Source organism: Jaculus jaculus, chromosome 14, assembly GCF_020740685.1.
Source record: "Jaculus jaculus isolate mJacJac1 chromosome 14, mJacJac1.mat.Y.cur, whole genome shotgun sequence".
NCBI lineage: Eukaryota > Metazoa > Chordata > Mammalia > Rodentia > Dipodidae > Jaculus > Jaculus jaculus.
In genome coordinates, this window is record NC_059115.1 from 9,155,305 (window position 1) to 9,172,816 (window position 17,512).

The 17,512-nt window shown below is 49.8% G+C and overlaps 1 protein-coding gene and 2 pseudogenes across 1 annotated transcript; 2 read left to right on the forward strand and 1 right to left on the reverse strand.

The window, feature by feature from the left end:
- Positions 1-1,303: 1,303 nt before the first annotated feature.
- Positions 1,304-8,507, forward strand: LOC123454769 (C5a anaphylatoxin chemotactic receptor 2-like). Its single transcript, XM_045134151.1, has 2 exons — positions 1,304-1,425; positions 6,980-8,507. Exons 1-2 carry the CDS (start codon positions 1,399-1,401, stop codon positions 8,009-8,011), a joined length of 1,059 nt encoding a protein of 352 aa, XP_044990086.1. The 5' UTR covers positions 1,304-1,398; the 3' UTR covers positions 8,012-8,507.
- Positions 8,508-11,222: 2,715 nt separating this feature from the next.
- LOC123454874 lies at positions 11,223-12,374 on the reverse strand (annotated as a pseudogene).
- Positions 12,375-16,057: 3,683 nt separating this feature from the next.
- On the forward strand, positions 16,058-17,492 carry LOC123454673 (annotated as a pseudogene).
- The last annotated feature ends 20 nt before the right edge of the window (positions 17,493-17,512 follow it).

Here is a 17,512-nt window from a genome sequence, read left to right on the forward strand (position 1 = left end):
TGTGTGTGAGAGAGAGATTGGAGAAGAGAAAGAAGGGACTGGAGAAATGGCTCAGTGGGTAAAGGCACTTGTTTGCAGGGCTTAATAGCCCAGGTTTGATGTTCGATTCCCCAGTACCCACATAAAGCCAGATGCACAGAGTGGCACCTCCATCTGGAAGTGATTTGCAGTGTTTTGAGGCCTCAGCCCACCTATTCTCTCTCTCTCTCTGTACTCTTTTTTTTTTTGTTTGTTTGTTTGTTTTTCGAGGTAGGGTCTCACTCTAGCTCAGGCTGACGTGGAATTCACTAGGTAGTCTCAGGTGGCCTCGAATTCACAGTGATCCTCCTACCTCTGCCTCCCGAGTGCTGGGATTAAAGGCGTGCGCCACCACGCCTGGCAAATAAATTTTTTAAAAAAGAAAATAAAGAGAGAATAAGTGTTGCCACTGAAAACTAACTCTAGATGCATGTGCCACTTTGTGCAACTGGCTTTAAGTGGGTACTAAGGAGTTGAACTTGGGCCCACAGGCTTTGCAAGCAAGCACCTTTAACCAATGACTCATCTTCTCAGCCCTTCACCTTATTTCTTGAGACAAGATCTCTAATTGAACCCAGAGCTCACAGATTTGGCTAGGCTAGCTAGCCAGCAAGTGCCAGGGATCCCCCTGTCTGTACCACCCCAGAGTTGGGATCGCAGATGCATGGCACCATGCCCAGCATTTTGGCATGGGTCCTAGGAACCTGAACTGCAGGACTCATGCTTTCACATGCCTTGTTCCTTCCTATTCTACTTGTGAAAAACTGAGGCCCAGAAAGGGGACAGGACTTGTGTTTCGTCCACCATGCAAGCCACGGGCCCTGGGCTTTGCTTCCCAGACCTTTCTGTGCAGGGTGTTACCCTGGAGTGGCTTCCTTGGAACATTTTTTTCCCTTTTTGTTTGGAAAGGAAGAATATTTATCAGTGTGCAGCTGGCAGGCAGGGCAGGGCTGAGAGCCCTGATCAAGGTCAGGAGGGGTACTAGCGGCAGAACCTCAGACGCCCCCGTGGAGGAGTTGGAAGCCAAGCCAAGATCTCCAAGTGAAATCCCATGTATAGCTGGCTTGCAGGAAGTGGTCGATAAGATTAGGGTTGGGGACGCTGTCTAGTCTCTCTGTACTGAGGCTTGTCTAGGTCTTCTCTCTGCCCTGTAATTTTGGGCTATGTGACTCATGGGAAGAGCGCAGGACAAACACACTCCAGGCACCGGGAGGGGCCCCTCCCGCCTTTCCTGGTTCTGAAGGGATCCTGGGGCAGCACACCGCGAACCCCATTGGAGCCTGGGTTGCCTGGGACCGGCCAGCTCCTGGCTCCCGTGGAGCAGCTCTGAGTCTCCCAACTGACTGTGGACTTGGATCTTGTTCACAAGTGGGTTTAGCCATGTTGGAGACCTTCTTGGAAGAGACGGTAAGGATGGACGGAAAGAAGGAAGGAGGGAAAGAGGAACTGGGGATTTTAGGAGCTTGGCTTTTTGGAATCATTCCTTTTGGAATCTGAAAGTCAGAACTACATTTCCTGGGGCACGGGATGTGGCTCCGTTAGAGTGCTTGCCTGGTGTGTACAAAGCCCCGAGTTCCCTCCCCAGCGCCCCATTACCTGAGTGTCCTAACACTTACCTGTAATCCCACGTTGGGAAGGTGGAGGCAGAAGGATCAGAAGTTCAAGGTCATCCTTGGCTACGTAGTGAGTTTGAGGCTAGCCTGGGCTCCATGAAGCCCTATCTAAAGAAAACTACAATTCTAGAGCTCCGGGTTCTGGGGATAGCGAGAGCAGCCCAGCAGACATCCCCCAGAAGAGCAGGAAGCGTTTTGTCATCAGTCAATCGAGGACGAGGCTCAGACTGTTCTGAGGAAGTCCTGCAGTTGAACAGAGGCTTCCCTGCTTTCTTTTCTTTTCTCTTTCCTTCATTTACTTTTCGAGGTAGGGTCTCACTGTAGCCCAGGCTGACCTGGAACTCACTATGTGTAGCCTCAGGCTGGCCCCAAACTCATGGCGATCCTCCTACCTTAGCTTCCTGGTGCTGTGATTAAAGGTGTGCACCACCACTCCCTGCTTTGTGAACCTTATTTCTTTTTTTTAAAAATAATTTGTTTTTGTTTTTGTTTTTCAAGATAGGGTCTCACTCTAGTCCAGGCTGACCTGGAATTCACTATGTAGTCTCAAGTGTGGCCTTGAACTCATAGTGATCCTCCTACCTCTGCCTCCCGAGTGAGGCGTGTGCCACCATGCCTGACTTAAAATAATTTTTATAAATTAATTATGGACTTTATGAAAAAATCATGTATTGGTCATATTTCCATTCGCTGATACTCTTATGCCTGCTCTCTCCTGCCCTCATTCCAGTGAGGGAACTCCTCAGTGGGGTTATTGATATTTACCCTGGGGTTATGAATGCATGTCAGTCTCTGTGGGGGAAAGGGAAATGCCTCAGGATACACCTTTCCACCTTGTGGCTCTTATAATCATTCCAGACACCCTTGTGCATCTGGTTAACATGGGTCCTGGGGAATTGAACCTGGGTTCTTTGGCTTTGCAGGCAAATGCCTTAACCACTAAGGCATCCCTCCAGCCCCCTGATTGAGTTTTGAGTACCCTCAGTGTCCATCTCCATCTCCGTGGAGCTGGTTGTCAGGCTAGCAGTGAGAGCAGCAATGATCACCAAGTCTTCTGTTATGTCTCCTGGGCCCTGGCAGATGTGATAGAGGTGGCTCACTTTGGGCTAAGCAGTCGTCTTTTCTTGTTGTACTGATGGATCTTGGTTCTCCCCAGCCTTCTCTCCCATCTGTAAACAAACAAACAAACAAATAAACCTAGATTCTCCAACAAAGAGTGAAAGCAGTATGTATTAGAGGGAATAGAAATAAGCACAGTTATTTAAGAGACGTTTTGACCCCTGTGGTCCTGCTTCCTAAGACACTGTTAGTCACTTATGCTAGTGGGCCCTCAACACAGGTGAACAGGGCAGTTTCGGGGTTCTTCATGAACTGAGTATACCAATGTGACAGCATTAGCATGATCCCCAGACCCAGCACCTCCCGGGGGGCCACTCAGAGCAGCTGGTTTTGATTTTCAATCACAGCTGAGGGTGTCCTTGAACTTCGGACCCTCCTGCCTCAGCCCCCCAGCGTTGGCATTATAGGCACTGCCATGCAAGGCTTGCACGGCTTTTGAAGACAGGGTCTAATGTGTTGCTGAGGCTGGTCTCTAACTCTGGGGTTTAAGCAATCTTCCAGCCTCAGCCTCCGGTGTACGTTGGGACTTTTTGAAGTTGCAAATGAACACGAGATGCTTGTGCCACTTTTTGTGTCTGGCTTACACGGGTGGCTTGGGATTTCAATTTCAGGCCCTCAGGCTTTGCAAGCAAGCAACTTTAAATACTGTACCATCTTTCCAGTCCCCCCCCACACCAGTGTTTCCTTTTGATAAGCATGTGTATTCTTTTCTTTTTCTTTAAAAAAATATTTTATTTATTCATTTTCCAGTAGAGAGAGAGAGAGAGAATGGGTGTGCCAGGGCCTCCAGCCACTGCAAACTCCAGACACTTGTGCCACCATGTGCATCTGGCTTACATAGGTCCTGGAGAATTCAGCCTGGATCCTTATGCTTCTCAGGCAAGTGCCTTAACTGCTAAGCCATCTCTCCAGCCCTATTTTTTTTTTAAATTGGACTGGGTGTGCTGGGCGTGGTGGCGCAGTCCTTTAATCCCAGCACTCAGGAGGCAGATGTAGGAGGATTGCTGTGAGTTCAAGGCCATCGTTAGACTACATAGTTACAAGCTGGGACTCCAGAGTGAGTTCCAGGTCAGACGTGGGAGTGACTACGAACATTCCAGGGCGCAGGCATCTGGTGTGGGACGCTGTGGCTGCAAGGCGCTCTGCGCCCTGCCTAGCTGAGGGCTCGTAGGTAAGGTACCTCGCGTCTCTGCCTCTGGCTGCAGGATGACGTTGTATACATACCAAAGTCAGAGGGAAACGATCTGATACAATGTTCAAAGCTGCCAGGAGGCTGTCTGGCAGACACTGGAAAGTGCTTAGTAAGCGAATATTATCTTTAACAATACTACATTATGACTATTAGCATTATTATTATTGCCAGAGGATTATGTCACTTTACTACCAACAGAGAGTGAAAATGAGAGCAAGAGAGAGAGTGAAAAACTGGGTGCTCCAGGGCCTCCTGGCCCTGCAGACCAACTCCAGGCGCACACACCACTTTGTTCATCTGGTTTTCCATGGGAACTGGGGGAATCGAATCCCAGGTGGACATGATTTGCAATGAAGTGATGTTAATCACTGAGCTATCCTCCCAACCCCGTTTTTGGACAAAGTGTCTATCGGGTATCCCTGGCTGTTTGTTTTTTTTCAAGGTAGGGTCTCACTCTAGCCCAGGCTGACCTGGAATTCACTATGGAGTCTCAGGGTGGCCTCAAACTCATGGCAATCCTCCTACCTCTGTCTCCCGAGTGCTGGGATTAAAGGCGTGTGCCACCACACCTGGCTTTTTTTTTTTTTTTTAATGCAAACAGTTTTGGGCCTGGAGAGATGGAGTCTCTGAGGTTCTCGCCTGCAAAGCCTAATAACCTGGGGCCGATCCTCCAACACCTATGTAAAGCCAGATGTACAAAGTGGTGCATGGAGTTTGCTAGAGGCCCTGGTGCTCCCATTCTCTCTCTCTCTCTTTCTTTGTCTCTCTCTCTCTCTTTCTGCTTATAAATAGAAAAGAATATTTTAAAACATAATTTTTGCCGGGCGTGGTGGCGCACACCTTTAATCCCAGCACTCGGGAGGCAGAGGTAGGAGGATCGCCGTGAGTTCAAGGCCACCCTGAGACTACAGAGTTTATTCCAGGTCAGCCTGGACCACAGTGAGACCCTACCTCAAAAAACCAAAAAAAAAAAAAAAAAAAAAAAAAACAAAACATAATTTTTATATAGGTATGTAACTATGTAAATACATATACACCATTTCTCTGCAATATAGCAGCATATGTATGTGTATGTGTGTGTGTGTGTGTGTGAGTGTGTGTATCTATGTATATGTGTATGTATGTGTGTGTATATATATATATATATATAATTTTTTTCCCCAAGGTAAGGTCTCCCTCTAGCCCAGGCTGACCTGGAACTCACTATGTAGTCTCAGGCTGGCCTCATTCACAGTGATCCTCCTGCTTCTGCCAGCCAAGTGCTGAGATTAAAGGTGTGTGCCACCACGGCCGGCTTCAGTAACATTAAAAAAATTTTTTTTGTTCATTTTTATTTTTTATTTGAGAGTGACAAAGAGAGAAAGAGGGAGAGAGAGAAAGAGAGAGAGAGAGAAAGGATGGATGGGCACGCCAGGGCTTCCCGCCACTGCAAACGAACTCAGATGCGTGCGCCCCCTTGTGCATCTGGCTAACGTGGGTCCTGGAGAATTGAGCCTCGAACTGGGGTCCTTCAGCTTCACAAGCAAGCGCTTAACCACTAAGCCATCTCTCCAGCCCTAGTAACATTTTTGACATCAACAGTAATGTACTAAGTGTATCCTCAGCACTGAATGTATCCATGTCTATTGAAACAGTAGGTGCATTACTTCTAAATTAGTCTATGCTGAGGCAAGTGAAGGCTCATGATTATTGTTTCACTGGCTTCTGTACTTTAGAAGATAACCAGTTAAGGGCTGGAGAGATGGCTTAGCAGTTAAGGCACTTGCCTGTGAAGACTAAGGGCCCATGTTCCCCTCCCCAGATCCCATGTAAGCCAGATGCACAACAGCGATGCACGCGCAAGGTCACACACGCGCACTAGGTGGTGCACACGTCGGGAGTTCGATTACAGTGGTTGGAGGCCCTGGTGTACCATCACACTCTCTCATCAAAAGGCCAGTCTGTTCAAATTTTGGCTCCTTTGTAAAAATATAATTTTGCCAGGCTGAGTTTGAACTTACTCTGTAGTCAAGGGTGATCCCGAACTCCTGCTCTTCTGCCTCCTCCTCCCAAGCACAGGGACTTCAAGGCGCACACCGTCACGTTCAGGTAGCACTTTTCACCTTGCGAAATACTGCCCACCTGGCTCCCTTATGCTTCCACTGGAATTCAATTGACAAGGGAGGAAAAGCTGTTTACTCTCCTGCTGTCTCAGTGCCTTCGTCACCCCCAGAACAAAAATGTTTGGAGCTGGACCGAGGTTCGATTCCCCAGGACCCATGTAAGCCAGATGCACAAGGTGGCGCATGGGTCTGGAGTGTGTTTGCAGTGGCTGGAGGTCCTGGCATGTCTATTCTCTCTATCCGCCTCTTTCTCTCTCAAATAAATAAAATATTTTTAAAAATACAGTGTTTAGGATCTATTTTTGTTGAATGAACAAATGAATGGTAGGGAATCCAACATTTCACTTGTCCTGATTCTGCAATGTTTTTTCTCACTGTAGCTCAGGCTGACCTGGAACTCATTCTGTAGCCCAGGCTGCTACTCACGGTGATCCTTCTACCTCAGCTTCCTGAGTGTTGGGATTAAAGACGTGTGCACCACACCTGGCTTCTGCTTTCCCAATGTCAACATTATCTTAAACAATTGCTGTAACAGGACTTTTTTTTTTGAGGCAAGGTCTTACTCTAGGTCAAGGCTGGCTTGAATTCATGGTTATCCTCTTACCTCCAATGCTAGGGTTACAGGGTGCTTCTTCCAACAGGCCCACCAAGGGTGGGAATTTTTTAATTTATTTAAGAGAGAGGCAGAGAGAGAATGGATGCATCAGGGCCTGTAGCCACTGCCAACTCCAGACACATGTACATCTGGTTTACATGGGAATTGGGGAATCAAACCTGGGTCCTTAGACTTTGTAGGCAAGCGCCTTAACCACTGAGCCATCTCTCCAGCCCACACGTGATATTGGAGTGTCCGGTGGCTGGGCGTCACTGCTCCAGGGTAACAAGCCTGTAGGCATTCTCCCGACTGTGTTCTCATCAAGTAACTGTCCCATCAGGTGTCTGGGCTCCAGATGGAGAACCGCTCCTTCAGCTACGAGCTTGAGTATGGAGGTTACGCTGACCTCCCAGACGTCCCCGTGGACTGCGCAGATGGTGCCTGCCTCTCTTTGGACACCCTCCGCGTGGCCCCACTCCTGCTGAACGCTGCCATCTTCCTGGTGGGCGTGCCAGGCAATGCCATGGTGGTTTGGGTGACCTGGAAGGAAGCCGTCCAGAGACTTGGGGCCACTTGGTTCCTGCACCTCGCTGTGGCCGACTTGCTGTGCTGTTTGTCTCTCCCGCTCCTAGCCGTGCCCATCGCCCAGAGGGAACACTGGCCCTATGGGGCACTGGGCTGCTGGCTGCTGCCCTCTGTCATCCTGCTATCCATGTACACCGGCGTACTCCTCCTGGCTGCTCTCAGCGCTGATCTCTGCCTGCTGGCCTTCAGACCCCCCTGGTGGGCTGCCACTCGGAGGATACTCGGGGTACGGGTGGCCCAGGGCACCGCCTGGATGCTGGCCTTGCTGCTCACAGTGCCCTCTGCCATCCACCGTCGCCTACATCAAGAACATTTCCCCTCCCGCCTCGAGTGTGTCATGGGCTACCAGGGCTCCGTCACCGCAGAGGCCATGGTGACCGCTGCCCGATTGCTCTTCGGTTTCCTGGGGCCACTGGTACTGGTGATGGGCTGCCACGGTGTCCTCCTGTGTCGAGTGTCCCGGCGCCACTGGCCACTGGGCACGGCTGTCATGGGGTTTTTTTTTGTATGCTGGGTGCAGTACCACATCCTGGGGGTGGTACTCACTGTGGCTAGCCCTCACTCTGTGCTCCTGGCCCGGGCTTTGCGGGCTGAACCTTTGGTCGTGGGCCTGGCCCTGGCACACAGTTGCCTCAATCCCATGCTCTTCTTGTATTTTGGGAGGGGCCGACTCCGCCAGTCACTGCCAGCCGCCTGTCACTGGGCCCTGAGGGAGTCGCAGGATGAGGGCAGTGTGGTGAGCAAGCTATCTACCAGCCACGAGACGGTGTCAGAGGTGGAGGTGTAGGGAGAGGGGTGCTGCCTGTGAACCCCCTGGCCTGGTTCACCATGGAGCAGCCAGCCTCGGGCATAGCTGGGCACAGGGACGTGATGGGGGCCGTGTTTTATTCTTCATGCAACAAACATCCATTCTGTGCTGGCCTTGTGGGAAGCCCTGGTATGGGCACTGGGGCATCAGTGGCCAGAACAGACACAAATCCTGCCCTCCAAGACCAGACACTCTAGAGGAGGAGCACACAAGTAAGCAGTCAAACACAGGAATGTGAACCGCGTCAAGCGCGGTAGGTGGCATCAACCTTAACAGGGACAAAGGGGACTGGGTGGGGAAGCAGAGGTCATCCGGGCTAGGTCTCCCAGGAAAGGTGGTATTTGAGCCAAAATCCGAATAATGGAGAGGGGAGCTGTTGGGTGAGGGGGTTGTGCAAATAGTGAGATAGGGACTGCTCAAGCTCAAAAACTAGATGAAGTTTATTTCAGCCAAGGCATGACCCAGCTGATTGATCAGGGACGCAGCCAGACTTGGAAGCTGGAACTGCAACCCTGAAGGAGTGCCTTAAGGGCTTTTAAAGAAAAATCACAATCAGGTACTAGGCAAACTAGGGGAGGACTTGGGTGACCTTTACAGGATTGGTGGGCTCGAGGTGGAAAAATACATTGTAACCATGTAATCGTAGTTAAGAAACTAGTTGTTTTGGTTTGGGGATGTTGGCAAATATAGAGGGTATTCAGAGAAGGTATCTCACTTTTTATTGATCTGCTCAGCTACAGGGATATACCTTTAACAAAAGTACATGAACAATATGGAGAATGTTTAACAAAATGGAGTTCCTGAGGTCAGCTTACAAGATGGAGTGTTTATGGTTAGCTTAGTCCTTTCAGAGCCATGCTTAAATCAGAGGAAGAGCAAGTTTAAAACTCTCACTCCAAAGACACTCCCTACAGGAAGTGTCTGATCCATATCTCTCTCCCAGGGAAAAGAGCTCTCCTTGTCTTGGGTTCTCAAACACAAGTTCCCAGATAAATTGTTCATCCTGCAAAGGTGATAAATGGACCTATTTAATTTCTTTGGATCCTTTTGCCTCCACCTCCCCAGTGCTGGGATTACAGGTGTGCCCCAGAACGCCTTGAACCCCAGCACTTGGGAAGAGGCAGAAGGGGGAGGATCGCAGTGAGCTCAAGGCCACTCCAAGACTATATAGTGAATTCCAAGTCAGCCTGGTCTACAGCGAGACTTTACTTCGAAAAACAAACTGAATTCATTGCTTCCCAGTCCTGTTGGTGGGCTGTGGCTCCTTCCTTGATTTCATATTTATTAATTTTTATTTTCCTTCCATTTAGAAAATATAGTTCTGGGCTGGAGAGAAAGCTCAGTAGTTAAAGGTGCTTGCTTGAAAAGCTTGATGGCCCAGGTTCAATTCCCCAGTACCCATGTAAAGCCAGGTACACAAAGTGACACATGCATCTGGAGCTCATTTGCAGTGGCAAGGGGCCCTGCCCTCCCTATTCACTATGTGTCTCTGATTACAAATAAATAGTTTAATGGCATTGTTTGGAAGCTGTAAGTAGGATGCTTAGTTCATGACTTTTTTTTTTTTTTGCTTCTGTGTAGGGGTGTAGTGTGGGGTGACACCCCCATATACTCGTCTGTGGCTGGTGGCACTTGCCTGTGGTGGCTAAGTGGGATGTCGTGAGTTCCACTCCAATGCTCTTTCTTTCTTTCTTTCTTTCTTTTGAAGGGGTGGGGCGTGTTTATTATGATAGGAAAGACTACTCCCTAGGAATTTTAACAAACAAGAACATTTTGCTGGGAGAACAAGACACTAGGATACAAAATTTTATTTATTTATTTATTTATTTATTTGAGAGCGACAGACAGAGAGAGAAAGACAGATAGAGGCAGAGAGAGAGAATGGGCGCGCCCGGGCTTCCAGCCTCTGCAGACGAACTCCAGACGCATGTGCCCCCTTGTGCATCTGGCTAACGTGGGACCTGGGGAACCGAGCCTCCACCAGGGTTCTTAGGCTTCACAGGCAAGCGCTTAACCGCTAAGCCATCTCTCCAGCCCAAGGATACAAAATTACAAGTGTTTTAACTCCAGGTCTGTCCCCAGCTCCGCCAAGAAGCAAGTGGAAAGACAGTTGAAGCAAACAAGCAATTCTGTAAAACTAGACTTAGAAACCCTACAAATCTGATTAAAATCTTAAACTTGTTTTGCTTTAAAAAATTTAATATATCAAAAGGCCTGCTTTAGTGACATGCTAAAATCCCACCAAAAAATAACACCAACACCCCCTTGTGAGTAACAAAGTTGACCAGCCAACTCATACTTCTAAACCCACGTGTGGACAAGTGCATGTGTGTCTTCTAGAGTTAGACACGGGGCTCAGAGACTGCAAGTAATGTGTACCATTGCCTGCAAAAAATGGGCAGGGAAATCCTGGTAAAATGAGGAATAGTCCCAAATAACCAATTTTTCTAGTACTGTGCTCCCCACTGCTACTTCCTTTACTTACAAAGGGGACCCTTGAGCCAAATAATTTACCTCACATTTGGCACCCAGTGACCAGGCTGTTTGTTTTCTTTAGAAAAACTCACATATCCACAACCCTTATATAATTTCTTTGTTTTTACATTTAAATATAAAACTACTACTTTGCTTTGTGTTATAAATGGAGGACCAAGCAGTAAAGAACTTTTCTTCTCTTAAGGTAGGACAGCCATCTGTTGTCGCTGAGCTGCTGTTTGTGAAGGGTGTGGGTGGCTCCAAGCAAGAGAAACACAAGAGGTAAAAAAAAAAAAAAAAAAAAAAAAAAACCAGTTCTTGCTCTTCTCCTAACCTCCACTAGTGAGAGTTGGTTTAATTTTAAGAACTGAAGGAGACATGCCATCCTAAGTAGTCAGGCCTGCCCCTTCAGCTGTCCTTCAGAGAAAGTTCTCCCCTCCTTCAAACACTGCTTTGTACGGAGGTGACATCTACCAGACAAGCTCACCTCCAGAGAGAAGCGGTCACCACCTTTCCCTGCGCCCACCCACACATCAGAAAGGAAGAAAACGGGGGCTGGGTACATGGAGATTACGAACTTGACCCCTCTATCCCGACCAAGGAAAGCAAGGTTCACTGGGCATGAGGAATAAAAAGACCTTGAAATCCCACTTTTGAGTAATGAGGATAATTAAGACACCAGGGAGAGGCACAGTTGCAGTGGGATGCAGAGCTGGGAAGGGCTCAGTCGCTGGAAGCATCGTCCCCTTAGTTTTTGTACTGGAAGGGCTCGTCGCCATTCTTGTTGAGAAGACACGTACGGATGATGGCCTCTGTCACTGCCAAGGGGTCGCAGTTGGCAGAAGGGCACCGGTCTTCGAAATAACTCCTCTTCTCCTGGCCGACAGACAGGGGAATAAGGATGCTGGCACTGCAGTTGGCAACACCGGTGGAAAAGTCGTTGATGTTGGAGGTCTCGTGGAAGCCAGTCAGGCTCCGGGCATTGCCCACGCCCCCCTTGGGATGGTAGGCACGGACGTGGTACTGGTGGCGCTTGCTGAGTTTCTCGATGGCCTCCTCAATGTACTTCAGGCCATTCTCCTCCCGCATGGCCTTCGTGCTGAAGTTGGTGTGGCAGCCCGCGCTGTTCCAGTTCCCAGGAATGGGCTTAGGGTCAAAGGTTGCTATCACACTGAAGTCTTCACATACACGATGTAAGATAAAGCAGGCCACCCACGGGTGATCTCCCAGGCGGATTCCTTCACTGGGTCCAATTTGGAATTCCCACTGGGCAGGCATGACCTCGGCATTTGTTCCTGAGATCTTGACTCCAGCATACAAGCAGGCCCGGTAGTGAGCCTCCATGATGTCTCTGCCATAGGCTTTGTGGGCTCCCATGCCACAGTAATAAGGGCCTTGGGACCCAGGGAAGCCATTGGAAGGCCAACCAAAGGGGTGCCCATCCATCCTCCTGAGAGTGTATTCCTGCTCCATTCCAAACCAGGGTGGCTGGTTGCTGACCTTGTCCATGATCCGCTTCCAGGTGTGCCTTAAATTAGTCTCAGCAGGCTTCCGATTATACTTGAAAACTTCACAGAACACCAGCTTGTTGGGATCCTTGCGGAAAGGGTCACGAAACACGGCAACTGGGAGGAGGCACATGTCACTGTTGGAGCCTTCAGACTGGAAAGTGCTAGAGCCATCAAAATTCCATTCCAGCAACTCTTCTACACACCTGGGCTCAGTCCAGGGTGTGGGGCTCGCAACGCAGCCCTTCTCCGGTACCATTGATTCAGACACACATGGCTTGGACTTTCTCACCCTGAGGCAGGGCCATGTACATCTGCTTGATGCCTTTGTTCCAGTTGGAACTTGCTGAGGTGGCCATGGTGGAAGGCGTTCTGGGTGGCCTGGCCAGTGGGAAGGAAGGTGGGCAGGCGGCGAGAGTGAGGTGGAGAGAGAGCGCGGAAAGGAGATCAGTGTACGGTTCAGACGCTGCGCTCGGCTCCCATTCTCGGCTCTCTCCAATGCTCTTTCACGTGGAGTTGTTTTGAGCTAGAATCTCTCTACAATCCTAAGCTTGCAGAGCTCCTGTGCTTCTTAGGTTCCTGCTCCTTTGCAGGGCTGGAGTTACGGGTGTGTGTGGCCATACTGAGCTGTTTACTTGACATCTGGGGATTTGAACTCGGGTAGTCTAAGGGGCCCCTCTGGCTCCCATGCTTGCTCAGGAAGTTCACATAAGTGTTGAGCCATCTCTCCAGCCCCTTCTTTTCCTTTTGATAATCATGTTTGTTGTTTGATACATCCAGCTCCCCTAACTGATGTCCAATATATAACTCAACCTAGACTGAGCAGCCCTATTGTGGAAATCCAAAATACGAAATGCTGGGCTGGGAAGTTGGCTCAGTGGACAAACAAAGTGCTTGCCATGAAGACAGGAGTTTGGATCCCCAGAAACCATGTAAATGCAGGCTGGTGTGGAAGGGATCCAAGCCCTCAGGGAGGGTGGAGACAGGGATCCCTGTGACAAACTGGTAACCTAGACTAGATGAATAGGTGAGCTCTGAGTTCAGGTGAGAGACCGTGCCTCAAGTCAATATATGGTGGAGGGGCTGGGGAGATCATCCGTGGTTAAAAATGCTTGCTGGGGGCTGGAGAGATGGCTTAGTGGTTAAGTGCTTGCCTGTGAAGCCTAAGGACCCTGGTTCGAGGCTCGATTGCCCAGGACCCACATTAGCTAGATGCACAATAGGGCACATGTGTCTGGAGTTCGTTTGCAGTGGCTGGAGGCCCTGGCGTGCCCATTCATATTCTCTCTTTCTCTCTCTGTCTGTTGCTCTCAAATAAATAAAAATGATTTAAATTTTAAAAAATTATTTAAAAAATGCTTGCTGAAGCCAGGCATGGTGGCTTATGCCTTCAGTCCCAGTACTTTGGAGGGAGAGGTAGGATGATCACCATGAGCTTAAGGCCACCTTGAAACTATATAGTAAATTCCAGATCAGCCTGAGCTAGAGTGAGACCCTACCTTGAAAAAACAAAAAACAAACAAAAAAACTTGCTGAGGGCTGGAGAGATGGCTTAGCAGTTAAGGAGCTTGCCTAAGAACCCAGGTTCAATTCACCAGAACACATATAAATCAGATGCACAAGGTAATGCATGCATGTGGAGTTTGTTTGCAGTGGCTGGAGGCCCTGGTGCACCCATTCTCTCTCTCTACCTGCCTCCTTCATCTCTCTCTCTTTCCTCTCTCAAATAAATAAAATATATTACACGCTAGGTGTGGTGGCACACGCCATAATCCCACTATCTGGGAGGCAGAGGATCATCATGAGTTTGAGGCCACCCTGAGACTACATAGTGAATTCCAGGTGAGCATGGGGAAGAGCAAGACTCTATGTCAAAAGAAGAAAGGGGTGGGGGGAGGAGAGAGGAGGAACAAAGACAGATAGATGTTGTTGCAGTCCGGTTCGCATTGCTGGTAGAAATCACCCAACAAGAGTAGCTTCTGGGAAAAAGAGATTTATTTTGGCTTATAGGCTCAAGGGGAAGCTTCACGATAGCAGGGGAAAACGATGGCATGAGCAGAGGGTGGACATCACCCCCTGGCCAACAGAAGGTGGACAACAGCAACAGGAGGGTGTGCCAAACACTGGCATGGGGAAACTGGCTATAAAGCCCATAAGCCCGCCCCCAACAATACACTCCCTCCAGGAGGCATTGATTCCCAAATATCCATCAGCTGGGGAGCTAGCATTCACAACACCTAAGTTTATGGGGGACACCTGAATCAAACCACCACAGATGTCTTTAATCCCAACACTCAGGAGGCAGAGGTAGGAGGATTGCCAAGTTCGAGGCCAGCCTGGGACCAGACAGTAAGTTCCAGGTCAGCCTGGGCTAGAGTGAGACCTACCTCAAACAAACAAAAAAGACTATTCAACTTTAAATGTCCCAAACTGATCGCTTCCCTCAAATCTAATTCATCTGGGTGACCATACTTCTAGGAGTTCAGGTCAAACATTTCCAGTCATCTCTCACCGCCTTCTCTATCACCATTCCTCAGTATTCCAGGGCGACCATTATGGTCTCCTCTAGCCACTACAAAGGAACTCCAGACGCATGTGCCAACTTGAGCAGCTGGCCTACATGGGTACTGGGGAATCGAACCTGGGTCCTCAGGCTTAACCACTAAGCCATCTCTGCAGCCACGATCACTGTTTTAATAGTGTTTAAGCTCCTTCCCGTTTCCCTGGAGGCCGGTTTGCAAGCGGCTTTGATGGCAAGTGGGAGGGAGGGAAAGGCCTGGAAGAGGCACTTGAAGTCTCCATCACAATGCCTCCACTGACCTCCAGATGGCGCTGGTGCTCTCGAGTCAGGAGCGCTCGGTGCGCAGGCGCATGGTGGTCTTGGTTCGTCCGCCGCTTCCTATTGGCTCTCGTGTGTGCAGAGGCGGGGTGTCGGTGTGCGCCTGCGCAGCCTCGGCTTTGCGCTCTGGAGCGCCGCTCGGGGCCGGAAGTGGGGGCGTCCGCAAAGGTGAGTGAAGTTGAGGCGGCGGCGGCTGTGCCTGGGTTCCGGGGAGCCTCGGGCCTCCGGCGGAGGGAAGACGTGTGTGAGGCCGGTTAGGACCTAGGAGACCCTGCGGGGGTGGTGTGAGGACAGAGCCCGGGACTGAGAGGAGGCGCGAGAAGGAGAAACTGAGGCGCCGGGAGCCGGAGACCGGAGAGGGAGACGGCAGAGCGGGACGGACGCCGCCCACGGCCCTCGGTGGGGGACCCGGGCCCGCTGGGGACAGACGGACAAGTCGGGGACGGAAGATACTGTTGCCAGACATCAGGACAGGCATCTGCCAGGCAGGCAAAGCCAGCCCGTACCACTGGTAAAGTTTCCCATGTGATCTCACGGTGCTCCCCGTGGGACATTCAGTGGACCCCAGAGGAAACCTTCCTTTTCATTCTGTCACACCTCTTGTGTTACTCCTGACAAGATCTTTTGTGACCTACATCCCTCCTTTAGGGCTCATAGCAAACATCCCTTTTTGTTTTTTAAGTCTTTTAAAAAGCTTATTTAATTGTTTGCGAGCAGAGAGAACACAGAATGGGTGCGCCAGGGCCTCCAGCCACTGCCAATGAACTCCACACGCATACGCTCCTTCTACAGCTGGCTAACGTGGTTCCTGGGGAATTGAACCTGGGTCTTTGGCTTTCAGGCAAGCACCTTCACCTTAACCACTAAGCCATCTCCCCAGCCTCAAACATCCCTTCTTCGTGGGGACCTTTTCTGGTTCCCAAACATGGAGAGCCGCCTCCAGACCCCCATGAATCCTTGAGGTTCTGTTATCACAGGCAGTCACTGGATTGTCACAGTGTGGTGAAATGTGTCTCTCATGTGACTATGGCCATCTGTAAGGGCCCTTGTAGTATTCATGACCTTTTTCTTTAGAATATTTCTTTTAAATTATTTACTTATATGTTTGTAATCAAAGAGAGACAGAAAAGAGAGAAGGGTGTGTCGGGGTCTCTAGCCACTGCAAATAAACTCCAGCTGCATGTGCCACTTTGTGCATCTGGCCTTACCTGGGTACAGGGGAATTGAACCCGGTCACTAGGCTTTGCAGGCAAGCACCTTAACCTCTGTGCCATCTTTCCAGCCCATGTTTTGACTTTTTTCTAGTTCAGTGCATAATTACTAGGCCTCTGATAAATGTTCTAAAAATGAACAGGCTAGACGTGGTGGCGCATACCTTTAATCTCAGCACTCGGGAGGCAGAAATAGGAGGATCATTGTGAGTTTGAGGCCACCCTGAGACTGCATAGTGAATTTCAGGTCAGCCTGGACTAGAGGGAGACCCTACCTCGAAAAACCAAAAAATAAATGAATAAAAATGAACAAATGGCTTCTTCCTCGGGCAAACACCAAATGGCGGGTGCACCGTGGTGGCTTCTGTGGAAGCTTTGGCAGCTGTCTCCGGGGTTGTGGGTGTGGGCGTGGCCGTGGTTGGGCAAGGCCGTGGGGAGCCAAAGACGAGGAGTGGATCCCCGTCACCAAGCTGGGACGCCTGGTCAAGGACATGAAGATCAAGTCCCTGGAGGAGATGTATCTGTTCTCCCTGCCCATCAAGAAGTCTGAGATTATTGACTTCTTCTTAGGCATGTCCCTTTAGGATGAAGTTTTGAAGATCATGCCACTGCAAAAGCAGACTCGTGCTGATCAGCAGACCAGGTTCAAGGCTTTGGTCGCCATTGGGGACTACAACGGTCATGTTGGCCTGGGTGTCAAGTGTCCTAAGGAAGTAGCCACTGCCACACAAGGGGCCATCATCTTGGCTAAGCTGTCTATTGTGCCTGTCCGGAGAGGCTACTGGGGGAACAAGATCGGCAAGCCTCACAGGGTCCCCTGTAAAGTGACAGGCCGCTGTGGTTCTGTGCTAGTGTGCCTTATCCCTCCCCCAGGAGCACTGGCATTGTCTCTGCGCCGCCCCCCCCCCCCAAGAAGCTGCTGATGGTGGTATTGACGACTGTTACACTTCAGCCAGGGGCTGCACTGCCACCCTGGGCAACTTTGCTAAGGCCACTTTTGACACCATCTCTAAGACCTACAGCTATCTGACCCCCGACCTCTGGAAAGAGACTGTGTTCACCAAGTCTCCCTACCAGGAATTCATTGACCATCTTGTGAAAACCCACACCAGAGTCACAGTGCAGAGAACCCAGGCTCCAGCTGTGGCTACCACATAGAGATTTTATACAGAAAAAATAAAACTGGATTAAGCCTGTTAAAAAAAATGAACAAATGCCTTTTGTTTTATTCCTCAAGCATCCAAATCTGAAAGTCCAGCACAAACTTGTGTCCCTTCTAGAGCTACCAGCAGGAGTCATGAAGTGCCTTGTCACCAACTCACTGGCACTGGCCACCTGCTCTGTCATTTGCAGTGGACCAGTATGAGGAAAGGAAACTTAGCTCCTTGAAGAGAGTTCGATTCAGTACGCAGGCACTGGCCTCATCCTTGTGGAGATGGGAACTGGT

Bases quoted from the DNA above. Each gene is read 5' to 3' on its own strand.
- LOC123454769 (XM_045134151.1), top strand. From the start codon at position 1,399: ATGTTGGAGACCTTCTTGGAAGAGACG. The intron at 1,426-6,979 runs GTAAGGATGGAC...CTGTCCCATCAG, and splicing joins AGACCTTCTTGGAAGAGACG to GTGTCTGGGCTCCAGATGGA.